The sequence below is a fragment of the Nannospalax galili genome, unplaced genomic scaffold (assembly GCF_000622305.1).
Source record: "Nannospalax galili isolate Female #2095 unplaced genomic scaffold, S.galili_v1.0 scaffold85, whole genome shotgun sequence".
Lineage (NCBI taxonomy): Eukaryota > Metazoa > Chordata > Mammalia > Rodentia > Spalacidae > Nannospalax > Nannospalax galili.
The window spans coordinates 6,888,207-6,903,757 of record NW_008358866.1 but is presented as its reverse complement, the minus strand read 5'-3'; the positions used below and the strand labels follow the sequence as shown (position 1 = coordinate 6,903,757).

Below are 15,551 nucleotides of genomic sequence, written 5' to 3'. Positions count from 1 at the left end.
ACCTTCTTATAAAATAGGGTAAGACTGAAAGACGCCATGGGCTGGCCAGCCTTGTCAACAACTCAACATGCACGTCTGTGAGTTTGACTAGATCGAGAATCAGGTTGAAGATATATCCAGAGTCTGACACAAAACACAACCTCATAAGGCCCTGATGCATGAGTCTTTAAATAGGGGAGACTCAGGACAAGAAAGACATTGGGAAAGGCTGGAATGGAGGAGAGCTGGAACAGTGAGATCAAGAAGGAGCTGACTGAGATAAAGCAGGTGGACATGATAAAGTACCATGCTGACAGGGCCGCAGGGCAACAACAATGAGGGCACCAAAAGAACAGACAACTGTTGGACAGGCACTGGGATGCAGCCATGGGGTAGGTTAGATTATGAAAAGCCCTGAAAGACAAATAAGGAGCCTGGGCTTGAATTTATGGTTGACAGAGACTCTTAAAGCAGAATGTATGAGAAGGCAATTTGTATTTCAGTGTTATCATCTGGCTGGAACAGGAAGCAAACAGCAGGCAGGAAAGTCAGTAAAAAGATAGCAGCATGGCCAGGTAAGAGATGGCCAAAGTTTCATGTGCAAAAAAATTTCAGCAGTGGGAACCAAGGGACCACAGGAAAGAAGAACCAAACCAGTGCCTGTATGAGGAGTTGGAGGTTTAAAAAGGCAGCAGGTTTCTACCCTGGAAAATCACATAGCTGGGAGAGCCAATTCCTAAGTTAAAGAAGAAAGAAGGTGTGGGTTTGGGGAACATGAGAAATACTAATATTCTGTGTGCACTGATGACTGGAGATACAAACACAAAAACGTCTCACTGGGCAGCTGGACATCTTACTGTGGACTTCGGAATAGAAAGCTGAGTGCAACACTCTGGTATGAGTATAATAAGGGAGTAGCCAAAACCAAGGGACAGACCAAACACTCAATGAGAGCACACAAATGATCTCAGAGGACAGAGAGCTGCAGTCACGAAGAAGAGATGGGGAGACTGAAACACAGTCAGAGCCTGTGGCAAAGTCCTATGAAAAGGAAGCAAGAGAAAATAAAGGATCAATTATGCAAGGTCCTGGGAAGCTGGGGGGATAGGAAGGGAAACTGGCCTGAAACAGGAGAAAAGACACACCCTTCTCTCCAATCAGGGAAGAAAGGAAGAAAAACCAGTACACAGGAAGGTAGGGATGAGGGGCAGGGAAAGAAGAGGGAGAGTACGATGGTTGAACTGTGCCCACTAAACACTTGCAGTCCAAGACTTAACCCTCAGTACCTCCAAAAGTGATCACATTTGGGGGGCAGGAAGGGGAAGATTGTTGCACATGTAATTAAATTAATAAGAGGTTATACTAGAGTGAGGTGAACACTTAATCCAATCTAAAAAATGCCCTAATAAAAAGGTGAAAGTTAATCCTAGCACTTAGGATACAGAGGTAGGAATTTGAGCCTGAGGACAAGCCTTGGCTTTAAAGACAGTTCCAATGGAAGGAAGGGTAGAAAGGAGGAGGGGAAGGGAGAAAAAGAGAAAATTCAAATAGACACATTGAGGGGTAATGACATAAAGAGATAGGAAGAAGCCCACTATCTATAAGTCAAGGGTAGGGGGTCTGGGTCAGATCCTTCCCTCATAGCCCACAGGAAAAAAAAAAAAAAACTAACCTTGCCAACACTTTCAAGTCTGCTGGTCTCTAGAATCGTGTAGTAATAAAAATGTCCATTTTTAAAGCTACCAGGTTTGTGGGACATTGCTCGGCCAGTCCTAGAAAATGAATCCAGGGGCTGGAGAGATGGTCAGTTGTCAAGCGCATTGGCTGCTCTTGCAGAGGACCTGGGTTTGGTTCTCAGCACCTACACAGTGGCTAACAACCATCTGTAACTCCACTTCCAGGGAATCCGATGCCCTCTTCTGATCTCTATGGGCACTGCATGACATGGGTACACTTACCTGCATATGGGCAATACACATACACATAAAATAAAAATAATGAAATATTCTTTAAAAAGAAAAATGAATACAGAAGGAAAGCTACTACAGGAGTGGAGCAGAAGAAGGTCTGAGGGGAGTGGGGAGGGCTAGGCAGCCAACAAGCCAGTGACACGGCCACACACATGTAGAGCTGTCCCAGTAGCCAGAGGTTCCAGAGAAAGCGAGGAATAATAAATTCCTTTGCAGAGGGATTTCCACAAGCAGCTCCTGGCAGCCTACTAGGTAAGAGTAAGAGGAAAGACGACAGGTCAAAATCCAAAGCTGAAAGAGTAGATTACAAATGATGTACAAATGATGTGCAATGGTCAGCCATTGAGGGCACTGGCAAGAGAGTGATACGCCCAGAGTGAATGGAAACAATGGAAGGCAACAGGCTGGGAACCAAGACAGTGGGATGTGAAGGGGGAGAAGCCAGCAAAGACACTGGGAGAAGAACAGGAACAAGAGAACAAGTGGAGAGACTATTCCTAGGATTTAGAATTTCACAGTTGCCACAGTCCAGCAAAATGGCCCACATCCCCTTGGAAACCAAGTGTGCCTGAGGTGGGTTTGAGTTCAGGAAGTCAAGAAACTGAGGCTGGACTGCTGTACACCATGTATACACCATCCACAGAGACACTGAGCTGGCCCACGACTTAAGAGAAAACTTCAATGAATGGAAAACACATCCAGGAATATCCCCAAGTCGCTTTGTGTGGACCCCAACCTGGTGTTCTCATAAAAACATAACAATCTGCATGTGTATCTCAAGTATTACAGCTTTATACAAAATAATGAGGGGTGTGATCTACATTGGAAGCTGAGTGTATATTATTGTCCCCATCTAAAAGGATTATTATATTAAATATATGTGAGTCAGCCTCTGATATATACTTTGGACAGTCATACATAAGATTTTTAAATTACTATTTTAAAGATATATTTTGCTACTTTTTTTTTGGTTTTTTTGAGACAGGGTCTCCCTGTAGCCACAGCTGGCCTAGAACTCACTATGTAAACCAGGCTGGCCTTGATCTCACAGAGATCTGCCTGTCTCTGCTTCCTGAATGCTAAGATTAAAGGTGTATGCCACCATATTTTCCTAGAATTAAAAAAGCAAAATCAATGGAAAGTAGCAAAGTAAATACTGATAGGCCTTCGATGTCATAAACACAAATAACCAAAAGGAGCAGGAACAGTTAGAAACCTCATAATCATGAACCTCTTACCTCTACACAAACCTATGCTTGGTTGCCTAGATGCACATACCATGCTCAAATAAAGCCCTTTATATTTCAAAGATTTATTTCAATCCCTAAAATTTCTATACTGCTCTCTCTTTTCTTTTTTTTTTTTTTTTTTTTTTTTTCAGTCTTTTTGAGACAGGGTCTCCCTGTAGTCCCAGCTGTCCTGGAACTCACTATGTAGACCAGGCTGACCTTGAACTCACAGAGATCTGCCTGCCTTTGCCTCCCAAGTGCTGGGATCAAAGGCGTGCGCCACCACGCCTGGCCTAAAATTTCTACACTTCTCATCAAAAAAAGTTAACAATTTGATCTAGCTCCTCATCTGAGCTTATTTTCTCTACATCCAAAACAGAACCATACAATTTAACTTCTAATTTAATCAGAAAAAAATCATGAATTGCTATAACTTCAAAGATTTCCTTTTTTTTCCCAACTATATACATTCACCCTTACTGGAGCTTTTGTCTCTGAAATTCAAAGGACTTTGTATGTGGTGAAGTTTAACTATTTTCTCAACTTATATCAAGGTATTATTTATTATTCTAAGACAAATCATTAAATAAAAAATTGAGATTCAATAATTCACTTGAAAGCATAGTATAGGTTCACTACTATAGGCTCACTGCCTAAGGAAGAACATGGCCACAGGGAGGAAATGGCAGAGAACTGCTAAAAGACATTCACAAAGTTCCAAGACAGTGCCACAGACACATAGTGGAGAGCACATCACAGTGGACCTCCATGCCCATGAAGACATAAGAAAATTCTTCCTCCAATCTACCTAATTTGTTCCTCCAAAATTTATTTGGTCCCTTCATTTTAGCCAAGTATTATGCCAAACCCTGAGGAGCCAAACATCCATTGGTCAGTTTGAAAAGTGAGCCTAAAACTGGTAGTGGAGACACGGGTTAAAAAAAAAAAAGAAACATCTTTAGAAATTTTAAACCCAATTAGTCCATCCAAGCCAAAAGTACAGATTTAATCCAGAAAACATAAACTGGCCAACGTTTTAATCGGGTTCAAATAAGTACACAACGAAGGGCAGATGACCATTCTTAAAACGTCCTTCCTCCTACCAAGATGGGTTTCAGCAACATGCCCTACCTCAATACTTAATTCCAAACTGGTCATATATAAACACACACATACACAAGCACAACCATACATGTGTGAATGTATGCATGTCCATAACCTGCTTTACACAGTTCCTAAATACAATTTCAGGCTGCTTTCAAAACTAGAAAAGCATTGCAGTCAAAGACTAAGTAAAGTGTATTTCTTGTTCTCTGTTCAAAGTCAAACATGCGCAGCCACCACACTCCAGGCCAGGCAGCCTCTGGAAGAGCCACTCCTTGTGATAAGGAGCCTACAGCTCATACACTGTCAGGAGAGAGCTGCCACACCTTGCTGCATAGCTAAGAAACTGACCTCAAGTGGCAAGACTCCAATCTCAAGTGAATTCCAACAGACTGTGGAGACTGGATTCCAACTCCAGGGGAAGTTAAAGGAGAAAACCACACATTCAAGAAAAGTTCTACCAAGTCAATCTGAAAATGATCCCAGAAGAACTATAACTTCCTATTTATATAAACATATATCTAGGGTGCCTCATTGATCTTGATAAGATTTTACTTTTATGTGGGCCATTACTGTTGCTTAGACTCCTATACTAGGCCCTAAGCATCTTGAAGACCGTAGTATAAATGGTTAATTTTTACAAAGGAGACAACCAGGACTGAGATGAGTAACTAACTTGCCCAAATAGCTAGGAAGTGTCAAGTGAGAACCCCAGCTGCCTGTCACTCAGGCCATTCTCTCTGGTTCTCTGCAACAGATATTTACTCATATTTGATAAATACTTACTCTATGTTAACCATGTGTAACTTACCCTGGAACTACAAAGGTAAATGTGATCACCTCCTTGTGGGCACTAAAAATAATTTTTAGGCAATATTGTTTTAATATATAAATTGTCACACAAAGCCATATATGAGATTTTGGAGGTACATCTGAAACCAAATCTCTTCATAGCTTTAATTTCTTTTTTTTTTTTTTTGGTCAATGTGACCACACTGGGAGGAAGGACAGAGAGATTCAGAGGCACCCCCACTCCTCCCCATCCCCAAGTCCATCTTCAGGTCCTGACATGGCATTTTTTTAATATTTTATTTATTATTTTTATTTTATGTGTATGACTGTATTGCCTACATGTATGTGAGTCCACCCATGTCATGCAATGCCACGGAGGTCAGAAGAGGGCTTCGGATTCCCCTGGAACTGGAGTTAAGGACGGTTTGTAGCTGCCATGTGGGTGCTGGGAATCGAACCTGGTCCTCTGCAAGAGCAGTCAGTGCTCTTAACTGCTAAGCCATCTCTCCAGCCCCTTTAGCCTTAATTTCTAATTGAATCCTTCCATTTTCCTTCCAACTAGAGAAGGTGGATATCATGGTTAGTGTGTCAAAGAAGATGATACTGATGAAAGCAATGAAAATGATAACACCAACTGTGAGTCATTATTCTAGAATCTTTTTTATATATTTATTATTTTTATTTTATGTATATGAGTGTATTGCCTGCATGTATGCAAGTACACCCGTGTCATGCAATGCCCATGAAGAGGGCATAAGATTCCCTGGAACTGGAGTTTCAGATGGCTGTCAGCCACCATGTTGGTGCTGGCAACTGAACCCAGTTCCTCTGCAAGAGCACTCGGGGCCCTTAACTGGTGAGCCATCTCTCAAGCCCTATTCTAGAATCTTTATATACATTACTTTAATCTTCTCAAATAACTTAAGAGGAAAATACTGTTATCATCTGTTTTATAGAACCTGTGGAATAAACAGCAATTGCTCAACTGCAGGCAGGTGTGTTAGGGTTTAGCCCCTGGGCATGCCTGCACAGCTACTGTCTCCGAGGTCATGACCCTAAGTTTCCCTTGATTGGCTGAAAATCACTCTGTCCCTCTGCATCTTAATATCTTCATCTATGATATGAAGGGATGGGGAAATGATGGATTCCATCATTCTCCTAGGACTGGCATTCCATAACTTACTGATTTACAGTATTTAACAAATCTCCATGCCACAGAAGAATGAAAACACTGTGTGGAAGCTGATTTGGTCCAAATGACAGAGACTTCTGACTCCCCAGAGGTTTCAGAATGAAGGTTAGAGGAGCAGACTCCAACTTGCTCCTTCTATGCTCTTCACCACTGCTCTAGCCTCAGTTTTATCTGCTTGTTTATTTAGTTAAAGGTACATACAACCACGAGACAAACTAACACACATCCAACAATGGTGTATACAAGAAAACAGGTTTTGTGTTGTTTTTTAATTCCTTGCAATGACTAGGAAGAGCTTGTAAAGACATGGAAAAATATCATGTTTAACCTCAAAGCGGAAAGTAGTACATAATAGAGGGTTACAAGTTTTAAAACATGGAGAAAGAAGCAAGACTATTCAATAGTGGTTATATCTAGATAACAGGATTTAGGAGTTCTTCTTCCTCCCTTTATTTTTCTCTTTTTATATAAGCTTAAATTACTTCCATAATTAAAGGGGAGATCTTTCTTTAGAAAGAAAGAAAAGGTGCCCAATAATCTCACACTGATTTCTCCTAAGAAGAAATACTCTTGAAAACATCTTGGTAACAAAACAGCTGAAATTCCAGAAATACAGGTTTGGAGGGAAACACCATTACTGCCTAGCATGAATGAAAAAGGAAAAACTCTTCTACTGCTTCAGAACTAAAAGAAATAAGCTTTGGAGGATGTTACAGGAATGCTGGCAAGGGAAGTTGCTTTGGGGTCCAGCGACACAGCTTTGCAGGGCTCATCCCAGAGAAAACAGAACAGGTGCAGCTGAGGAAGCAGCAGACCATGGCAGCCAAGTGACATTGGCACCATCCAGAAATCTGGGCCTGGAGCAGTTTCTTCCTGTGTGGACCTGCCCGTGCAACAGCACCAGCACATGGTCCAAGGGACATTCCATGAGCATACTTGCTCTGTCCTCACTGCAGTAGACGGAGGACAGGGAGCAGATTTCATGGAATCTGCAAATGTTAAACAATCAAAGCCAACTCATTTATGCATTCATTAGGCTGTGGAGTAGGAGCGTGGTGTAGATGCATCTCTGTTCACGTGTAAATATATACATGCACAAACATACATACATTTTATAACACAGATCCATGACTGACTTTAGATGGTTACAATGAAACATTTCACTCTGTAACTCCCTGCAAACAGTAACAAAAGGTCAAGGAAGTACAGTTTTAAAATCACATTCACAATGCTGTAACACATGAACCTTCTGCCTTACTTGGCTAGGCATTTTTACTACTTTGTAGCAAGTGGATAGACACCCATCTGATACCTCAAGAATGGGGAAACTAGAACAGGAAAAATCAGCTTGTCCTTGGGGAGACCAACAGACAGTGTGCACCATCAACACAGCACACCCTGACTCAGCCAGGTCTGTAGGGCACCTTGCTGTCCATCACCAACAACTCTACACTTGCCTGTCCCAGACATGTGCATGTGGCTTTTGTTTACTGATTCAAAGACAAGCTTGTAAGGATCATCACTACAAAACACATTTAAATGACTATTTGAAATCTGAGAATAATGTAACTAAATAAGCAAACGTTATCACTTTTTTCTTCAAACATTTTTTTTTTCTGTTTCGAAGTGCAGAGTTGGCACCTATGGTCTTTACCTAACAGTTATTAAAATACACCAAACATCAGATGAAGAAATTTAGCCTACCTCATCAAAGGCAGTGTCTTCTTTCTTCAAAGCTATAAAAGAAAAAGGAAAAAAGTTACTATGAAATGTCCCAAAGAGCCCAAGTCTCTAAGTTCTAGAAAACAGAGAGAAAAGCAATATGGTGTTTTCATTTCAGAAAGTAAAATTGTACCCCAACCTGAATAACAATGTTATAATACAAACACAAACTGCAAATAAGACAGCGAATTGCACAGCATGCATCTCTGTGAAACACTTTTCATAAATATGTAAATGGAACTATCCTCCCAAATAGGGGAAAGAAGCATATCGTCCCCCATCTCTTCCTCAATCGAACACACTTTAGTAGAAATAAAAGGAATCTCAAAGAAATTTCCTCTCAAACTTCTGGGTTTTCAAGATGTGAGTTTTACAGACCTCCCAAACCAACTGTTAGGGTGATAACATTCTGTACAGTGTCCAAAATGAGATTTTCATACAAAGGAAAGTTTAAGCATGATAATAAAAGACCAAGTGCAAAGTATTTTTAAAGACTTTTTTTTGGGGGGAGAGCTTTTTGAAACAGGGTCTCCCCAGCTGTCCTGGAACTCACTATGTAGACCAGGCTGGCCTTGAACTCACAGATCAACCTGCCTCTGTCTCCTGTGTGCTGGGATTAAAGGCATGTGCCATCACGCCTGGCTACATGCAAACGTTTTATAGGGAACTGAGAAATATCTCAAATTTATCTTAAATATAGTTAACTTTAGAACTAAATTTTATCACTGTAAAGAAAAAAAGAATAGGGGTTGGAGAGATGGCTCGGTGGTTAAGAGCACTGGCTGCTCTTGCAGAAGACCCAGGTTTGATTCCCAGCACCCACATGGCAGCTAACAACCTTCCATAACTTCAGTTCCAAAGGATCCGACACCATTTTCTGACCTCCACGGGCACTGTATGACATGGGTGTACTTAACATACATGCAGGCAATATACTCATACACATAAAAATAAAAATAATAAATATTTTTTAAAATAGTGAAAAAAAGAAAAAGCCAAACATCTAGTTATCAAACCCTACAATTATTTAGTGTTCCATGGTGAGGGAAATACACAACGAAACTACATTCTCTGAAACTACTAGTTGCAGAAATGTTTCAAATGTACAAAATTGTGCATAGGCGTTTATTGGTCCATCATAGACAGTACCTGTCTAGATAGAAAGGGTTGGGTATCTGTTACTTGAAACGCTATGCTCTGATAAAAGCAATGAAAAGAAAAAATTTTCTTGTAATTAAGTTCTAAGCAAACTAATGTCCCTAAACAGAAACTGCCATATAAAAGCTTATATACTCTAACAGGGTGGTGTGGTGTGTAGTGTGGTGTGGTTTGGTTTTTGAGACAAGGTTTCATTCATTCTGTATCCCAGTCTGGCCTCAAACTTGCATGATGCTCCTGTTTCAGCCTCCCAAGGTCTGGGATTACAGGCATGAGCCACCACATCTGGCCTTCTAGCAATCTTGGAAAAAGTTTTCTCTCTGTTTCATACCATAAATTTGTCTTTCTAAAAAGCTCAAGAAGTTTGTAATTGTGTGGTAGTAAGCTAAGGGGCTGCGGGCTGGCAGAGTTAGTTTTTAGCCTTACCCTTTTTGCCTAAGACACTGATCTATAATAGATTTATCTACTTTCTTCGTGAGAGAATTAATTATTCTGAACAGAAACTAGAAGTCAGTCCTTGTCCCAACCTTAGCTACTTCTGAAATGAATAATTTATGCATATTACACTATACTGTTCTTAACTAAGATTAGACCTAAATATCTTGAAAGTATGTAAAATATCCTAGATGATTTCTACTAAATTTTCAGTGGAATTTAACTTCTAATCTAGAAACTCTCTTTCAACCCTAAAAGTTGTGTACTTTAATTAATATATTTGCCTAGTGAGTCCCTTACAAAATACCAGTGACATAATTCTAAATATACACAAGTTGCTCCATTTTTTAAAAAAACTTTTTTGGATTAGCATTGATTTCAAATACAAAGAAGCATATGTGCAAATAAGTATAGCCTTCTCCCTCGTCCATTTAACAAGGATGAATGGAGCACAACCACATGACGGTTATGCCATAAGCTTATGATTCAGAACACAAACTTTTCTTCTCTACTCTGGACATTATAAACGTTCTGAAGATTAGCCACACGTTTTCTGAAGCAAAGCTGAAGTACGGCTGGTGCTATCATCCTTTGGAACTGCAACATGGAATGAAATTGAGAACCAAAGAGTGGGGAAAAGTGTCTTAAACATTCCCATTGGCCCATTTCTTCTTGCCTCCATAGCTCTAACAATTTCCCACCATCTTAACTAAAGATGTGGATCTGTCTCATCAACAAAGTTTCCATATGCAACAGGGGGCAATGAACACAAAAAGCCGTGAACAGTCAAAGTGTAGAAAATAAGAGTCTGCAGAGTGTGTGTCCCTGGACAGGATTTATATAAAACCACCTACCCAGGGCTCAGGGATCACTGTGGAAGATGGGTTGGAAAGATTGTAAGAGCCAGGGGAGGAGGCGCATGACCATATGGAACCTTGCTCATATGAACCTACAGCAGTAGTGACAGCAAGTAGAAGACCTGTGCAAACTCAAGCAGACAAAAATCCAGCATAGAACTGGGGAACTGGGCAGCATGCCCCAACCTTAGCAGAACTACGGGCAGCTGATTACTGCCAGGTGAGAGAGAGTTAATCTTCTTTAAGGGAGAGATTCTGGATAGGCTGACTAGACCCCAGTTGATGAAGTTGTACTGAGAGAAGACTGGGGACACTAACTTGACTTAATAGGCCTTAATATATATGACAGAATGCATTGAACTATGAGGAGGTGTGGATGGGGGAGGAGGCATAAAGATGAATAAGATATTTTGTATGAAATACACAAAAATTCAATAAAAAATATATACTAACAACAACAACAACAACAAAAGATATGGATCTGATGTTAGCCAGAGATTGAGATAATAAAAGAAGAAATGGTAGGTGCATTTGCTAAGATGTAAGGAAAAGACAGATTCTCTCTGCTGCAAAATGCTCTCTGGCCCTGGGTACCACAGGGAAGAACAGAGTTGGACCAAGAGGCCTATTACTTAATTGAAATCTTTCATTGCTAGATTGACACTTCATACATGGTTTCTTCTAAATACTGAATCTTTACCCTAAAAAGCAGTTAACAGTGACAACAAAGACCAATTAAAGGTATGCTTGCCAGATACTTACCAGGTCACTGATGAATAAACTGACCTATACATGCACAAAACATCTTGCTATTGATTACATTCCCTAATTGTCATTAATCATTTATGTAAATGTAAAACCACAATTGTTCTCAAGGATAGCACAGAACAACAAACATATTGTGTTAAGGGTTGTATATTAAGCCCCTTAACACGATCAGATGTTCTGTTTGGTCCTCTGTTCAAACTCTGTTCCTAAAGGGCTTCCCATTACCTCACCAAGCTCAAAGCAGTACTCCTGCTATGTTCTCCAGCAGCAAGTTTCACTAGTATTCATTATAGATGTGTCACTTGATGCTGGCAATGCCCATTCACTGGCCTGCCTTTTTCATTAAAACCCTTGAGGAGACGCACCTGCCACACAGCTCACGAACTCTGGGTGCTAGCCTGGCTTCTCATTGTTGCTCAATGCGACACACATCCCATCTCAATGGCAACAAGAGAGCGCCCATATTTTAATATAGACTAGAATTCTGGCAAAGGAAAACCTGATTTTCTCTTATGTAATAACCATAAATACAAGTTCCATTATGTTAAGTTTAAGTACAATCTTTCTGTGTCTTTCTCTGTATCTGTCTCTGTATCTGTCTGTCTCTCTCTGTCTGTCTCTCTCTGTCTGTCGGTTACTTCTCAGGAACTGGAGGTTCAGGAGTTTTTTAATTCTCTGTCTCTCTCTGTCTCTGTCTCTCTCTCTCTCTCTCTCTCTCTCTCTCTCTCTCTCTCTCTCTGTGCATGCACACTAGGGATAGTAGGGATAGAACTCAGGGCCTCACACATACTAGGCAAGCTCTGGATTGTTAAGCTACATCTCCAGCCCAAATTAAAAATCTTGTAAGGTTGATCAGGAAAGAACATGGCACAATACATTTCTCAGTTCTCAATGACAACTGGAGACCTACAGCAGAAAGTATCAAACCCACAAAAATTCAGCATAATCATAGCTTCCTTTTTTTATTAAGTTTTCTCACTAGCTGCATTCTTACATACATGGGTTCATCTCAACACAGTGTAAAGTTCCTTTCTCTAAGAAAGAATCCAAGTAAGTGTGAAGAAATGCAGTTGCGTGAAAATGAAAAAGTGTCAGGAGACCTTAATCATACAGAATTCCACAGCCTTTATCCTCCTAGCTACCAGTCAAGATTAGAAAAGAAACAAAGAAAAGAAAGGGACATTTGAGCCACTCAACAACTGAATTCCTGTTTATCTTAGCCTAAAAGTTAAAAAGGGAGGAAAGCCAGGTATTCTTAAATAAGTGTCCACACTGACACTATTTAGCAGGAGACCATAAATTCTCACCATGGAAATTAATGGTTGACTTTAAAATTCAATTACACCCATCTTATAAAAGAACTATGACTATATTACAGTCATTCCCTGGCAGATGTCGTAAATTAGAGTCCTACTGCTTGAAAGTCAATGTGTTTTATTAGCCCTTTTTGTAATGTAGTAATCTCAGATCAGTTATGTTTGGGGTAGATAATGACAAAGTCAGCATGGTCTGTGATATGTGACAAATTAAGCATTTCTATTGCCTGTATCACACAAATATTTACAGGAGAGAACTCAAGAGTTTAAGGAATTACTGGTTGCCCGAGACAAGCAGGGAAAGACAGGTACAATCCCCAGGTCTGTCTAACTCCAAAACCCATACTATTTTCAGGATCCTCAATACAAATCCATGGCCACTTTTCTTTCTCTTGCTCTCTACCTATAAGAGAGTCACATGATATAATCCCTAATAATAACACAGATCAAACATTTATTGAATCTTCATTACATGCCACAGAAGACATCTTATACATTATTTAATAAGTGCCAATAAAAAAAAAGATACATGAAAAACTGAGACTCAGCAAAGGTGAAGGAATCTATCCAAGGTCACTCAGCTAGGAACAGCAACATGAAGAATCCCATCTGACACACAGACCACATTCCTTGAACCATATGAATCCATAGTTAAAGCTCACTCAACTGCTTCCTAGCTCCTTAAAAATCCTTTGCTCATCAAAATGAGTTCACTGCTGCTGTGAAAAAAAGTACATAGGATTTTTAAGTAATGCTATTTCTTTTTAATATTTATTTTTGTTTATGTATATGTATATGTGCCTGCAGGAGTTTATGTATACCATGTGTGTACAGGTGCCTGCCCATGGATCCATAGGACCTGAAGTTACAGGCAACTGTGAGGCGCCTAATGTGATTGCTTAGAATGGAACCCAGGTCCTCTACAAGAGCAGTTAAGTGCTCTTAACCATTGAGCCTCTCTCCAGCTCCAGCAATGCTATTTCTAATAAATATCCTGGGTTTGGTACACACTCAGCTAAATCATTTAAAATGTCATTATTTCTCTTCACAGAATATCACAATAGGATCTGCTCTTCTGAATCACAGTCCTTCAATACAAGAAATGATCAGCTACATTCACTCAGCTGTACTGTTTCCTAAAGGGTAAATGTAAAAGCCACTAGATCATAGGAGATATTGTATGAAGAGTCAAATTCAAAAGGAGTTTCACATCACTAAATCTCAGTAATCTAGAAAACCCAATTAACTATAATACCTATTAGCCAGCATTGCAGCTAACCTAAATTTTACTGATTGTCCATCAAAACCATGAACTTATTTAAACATATAGGATTTTTATATTAATGTCCTTGGTTTCTTACTGAGATTCAACTGCAATGAATTATTTAACACAAAACTGGAGAGGCTCCAACGGAGTCATTAGCATTAGTAAATATCCAGTTAACTGTGCTTTAGAACAGAGCTTAATGGGCTCCAGAAGACAACCATGTGGTGGTTTGGGTCCAGCACTGAAACATCCTTGTTAATAATGCACAGGACTCCACACCTCAGTCTCAACTCTTTTTGGTTTCAAACTTCATTTGAATGTAAGGCTCCACATATGCATCCCTAACTCAGAAGAAACTGTGAATATCCAACATATTCGATAAGTAAAAACATGCATACTGACCCCACCGTAACTACAGCCACCTCAAGAAAGGCTAAAAAAACCTCGACTAAATTCTGAGCCATGTTTCGTCTCAGTTGAAGAGAGTTTGCATATATAACAATGAACATGTAGAGCATGTTAACAGTCACTGGCATGCCAGGGTTTTATTTTAAGGAATTAGCATGTTCATGATTAATTTACATTAACACCTTCATTAACATGATAACATGTGAATGAAAGGTCAGAAGGTAAACTTGGACAATCTGATGGGCTGGTTTGGGGGCTTATAGGATTCCCTTGCTGAGCGCAGTTACCTGTATCTAATAGTTATGACAGGGAGGCAGTTGTGCCTTCAGGTTAACGGGCGTTTTCTACGGCTAACACTCAAAATTGAACAAACCTATTCCTCATGACACTATTGTCACCATGCTACAGCTTGTGACACACATTTGTTTTTAAGTATTCCTTGGTTGTATTTTGTTAATCAGTTAGGTTGGTTGATTTAAAGACAATAGCCCTTGAACTCTACTAAAAGAAGCAAGTTTGGGATACTTATTCGTAAAGGTCCAGAGAGTTCACATTTCTCTCCAGCAGCTGGAAGATTCAGAGACCTACGTACTGAACAACCAAATCTCTTTTTCAGGAGGCAAAGAACGGACCAAAAGGTCCCAAGGTACCTGTCCCACTTTAAGATGAATCGTTTTAATAATACCCAACGCTAAATAATTGACTAAACACCCAACACCAAAGCCAGATCTTTAAAAATTGCAAGTAACCGGTGTGGCCGCACCGCCTCGAGGGCGGTGGGGACCGGGTGGCTGTCCCCTCGCCGGTCCCCCGCGGGCGCGAAACATAGAGCACTAGCGGCGGGAGGAGGGACCCAAATTGAAGGCTTGAGACAGTCCACGAATGAAGCCCGGATCCTGGGGAGAGGGGTGGCTCTCCGGTTGATCCCCGCCCTCCCCGGGGTCCCCAGTGCCGTTCCTTGGTCCGCAGCTCACCCTGCCCGCCGGTGCCCCGAGAGCGGCGGGGGCGCGGAGCCAAGGGAGCGAGCTCCGGGTCGGCGGCGGGGCGCGGGGGTACCGCGGGCCACTCACCGATGCGGCTGAAACTCTCAGACAAAGTTCTCCGCAACTTCTTCATCTTGCCGATCTTCTCAGTCGGCTGCGGCTCAATGAGGTCGCACATTTGGGCGGCGCGGGGCCGGGGCAACTTCCCCAAACTGGTCCAGAGCGGAGCGCAGACAACAGCGAGGGCGCGCGGCGCGGGGAAGGCGGCGCCTAGTCCTGCTCCTCCGCCTCCTCCCGGCCCGCGACGCGCTGCGCTCGGGCGGCCGAGGGGCTTGGGCCTGGGCCGCGGCGGGACGCGCGGGCGGCCTACG

At 41.2% G+C, this 15,551-nt stretch overlaps 2 protein-coding genes across 4 annotated transcripts in view; both read right to left on the bottom strand.

Annotated features, from left to right (window-relative positions):
- Window positions 1-15,545, bottom strand: part of Cdk14 (cyclin dependent kinase 14) — a 633,917-nt gene extending 618,372 nt beyond the window's left edge. For all 3 annotated transcript variants that reach the window (XR_003847675.1, XR_003847674.1, XM_008822523.2), the window contains exons 1-2: window positions 15,268-15,545; window positions 7,971-8,002 (exon numbers count right to left, since the gene is read on the bottom strand). Coding sequence is in view for 1 of the 3 variants with exons in the window: in XM_008822523.2 (XP_008820745.1) it covers window positions 7,971-8,002; window positions 15,268-15,358 (123 nt within the window). In the remaining 2 variants the exon portion in view is untranslated. The remainder of the gene's footprint in view (window positions 1-7,970; window positions 8,003-15,267) is intronic.
- The window catches only part of LOC103725247, a 128,321-nt gene continuing 128,220 nt past the window's right edge, over window positions 15,451-15,551 (bottom strand). The window contains exon 7 of the mRNA XM_008822581.1: window positions 15,451-15,546. Coding sequence (XP_008820803.1) covers window positions 15,451-15,546 — 96 coding nt within the window. The remainder of the gene's footprint in view (window positions 15,547-15,551) is intronic.